The 1884-nt window shown below is 55.4% G+C and overlaps 2 protein-coding genes across 2 annotated transcripts in view; one reads left to right on the forward strand and one right to left on the reverse strand.

The window, feature by feature from the left end:
• Window positions 1-28: 28 nt before the first annotated feature.
• EMH_0060250 (uncharacterized protein) lies at window positions 29-532 on the forward strand (the record flags this gene model as incomplete). The annotated part of the gene is made up of 1 exon (XM_013497772.1): window positions 29-532. One exon carries the CDS (start codon window positions 29-31, stop codon window positions 530-532), a length of 504 nt encoding a protein of 167 aa, XP_013353226.1.
• Window positions 533-848: 316 nt separating this feature from the next.
• The window catches only part of EMH_0060260 (uncharacterized protein), a gene marked incomplete at both ends in the record, with an annotated part of 2508 nt that continues 1472 nt past the window's right edge, over window positions 849-1884 (reverse strand). Inside the window, 2 exons of the mRNA XM_013497773.1 lie at window positions 849-1085; window positions 1399-1833. Coding sequence (XP_013353227.1) covers window positions 849-1085; window positions 1399-1833 — 672 coding nt within the window. The remainder of the gene's footprint in view (window positions 1086-1398; window positions 1834-1884) is intronic.

Here is a 1884-nt window from a genome sequence, read left to right on the forward strand (position 1 = left end):
CAGATTCACGGAGGATGACGCTGCGGAAATGCTTGCCGTTATTGACCTGGCGCTGGTGCAGCAGCAACCGCTGCCACCACTGCCAGAATATGCAGCACGTGCAGCAGCCCCTATGGACGTCGATTCACAAGCAGAATCAAAGAAAGCATGCGCTCCAGCTGAGCCCAGGGAACTTCAACAACAACAGGTGGAAATGCAAACAGAAGTTACGGGGCTCGAGCCACAGCAACAAGAAGTCCAGCAACAGGCTGAGCATTCCATGGCTTTGCAGAATGATGCCGAACCAGCTGAAGCCAAGGCGAACGAAGCAAACGACGGGCAGCAGGACCACCCGTCACTGGCGGGCACTGATCAACATTGTTCAGAATCAGTAGATTTGTTTGCACCTGCTGGGGAGGCAATGCCGCCTGCTACGCACGACACAGGTTGTGCAGATGCCACTCCAAAGGAAACAAAGCCTCGCGGAAGGGCTGTGCGCGGTGCGGCCAAACGCCGGCCTGTGAGCAGACGGAGGCGAGTTCTCGACGACTAACGCACGGATGTTTTGCTAAGCTGGAACACTTCTTTTTCAGTCGAGGGGCGCTGCGCAGTGGTTAGCTAGCTAACTGGTTCTCGCCTCGCATGGCACATGCGAGCCCCCATTGTTTTGGGACTGTCCTGCGTTAATTGCTTGCCCTTTGGCAATATGCCACTCAAAATGGGTCGCCGAAGCAACTGAATGCACAATAAGCGATTTCTCTCGTTTCGCATAGTGAGGCTCATGAAACCATGAAACAAATATTTATCTACACCGATGAACAAGTATTCCCGCGTAAACACAAGCTGCGGCAGTTGTGATGAACTTCCGGCTAGTCACCGCCGCCTTCGAGGGAATCGTCGTCTAAGTGTACCTCTAGCGATAGTGAACCTTCAAGGGCGGACATCAGCAGATCGTCCCGACGCCGCAGGGACCAGAACGTCAAGCCGGCTGATGGGGCAGACTGCTGCATCTTGCCAAGATCTGATGGTATATATCCTCCAGTGACGAGGAGGCTGGTGCTCACGTCCGGAACAGGCGCAATACACCTCAGGTTGTCCTCTGACGCCTGAAAACACCAACCGCACAACTTGCTCNGTCCGGAACAGGCGCAATACACCTCAGGTTGTCCTCTGACGCCTGAAAACACCAACCGCACAACTTGCTCAAACATCTCTCCCTGACCGACAGGCGATGACTGTGTACACATTCACTTGACTGCAAGGTACCGGTGCCAAACACTGGCATGCCCAGGCTTAGCTACAACCCGATACTTTCCTTGCTGAGAACTCGCTCTAACCTGCTGTGCTAACACCAGGTCAGTCTGTCACATTCCCATCCGCCTCGAAGAGAGAAGTGCAACTGCTTCCAAATGCGCTCACCAATTCGCCTTCTGCCCAGCTTAGTACGACACCCGTGGTGGAGTCCCACAGTTTCAAGCCTTCATAAAGCCGGTGGCAGCCACGGCGATCCGCTGTGGAGCCGCCGTATCCGACAACGAGGCCTCCCCATAGGCGACACTTGAATGGCCAAGTAGCCGCCTCCGCGCGGACGAAAGCAGGGTGAAGCGGACCGCAGCACGCGGTGAAATGGGATAGCTGTGGGTGAAGAAGCGGAAATAACAATGGCTTTGTTGGTGCTCGTCCCTCGTTGGCAGTGACACCTCCTGTCTCGGAAGTTGTTGTCACGGGAGCTTCCACTCCTCTTCCCGCAGCTGTACGCGACTTATCCCTGCTGCTAGACTCAGCTGAGCTGCCAGAGACCTCATTCCGTTCTATTGGGCACACTTCTTGTTGCCGCGTAGCACTATTCGTGCGCTGCAGCACCTCCGCAGCAGCACCACCTCTCGTTCTAGCCGAAACAGCCCT

The sequence above is a fragment of the Eimeria mitis genome, genomic scaffold (genome assembly GCF_000499745.2).
Source record: "Eimeria mitis Houghton genomic scaffold, Emh_scaff2914, whole genome shotgun sequence".
Taxonomy (NCBI): Eukaryota; Apicomplexa; class Conoidasida; order Eucoccidiorida; family Eimeriidae; genus Eimeria; species Eimeria mitis.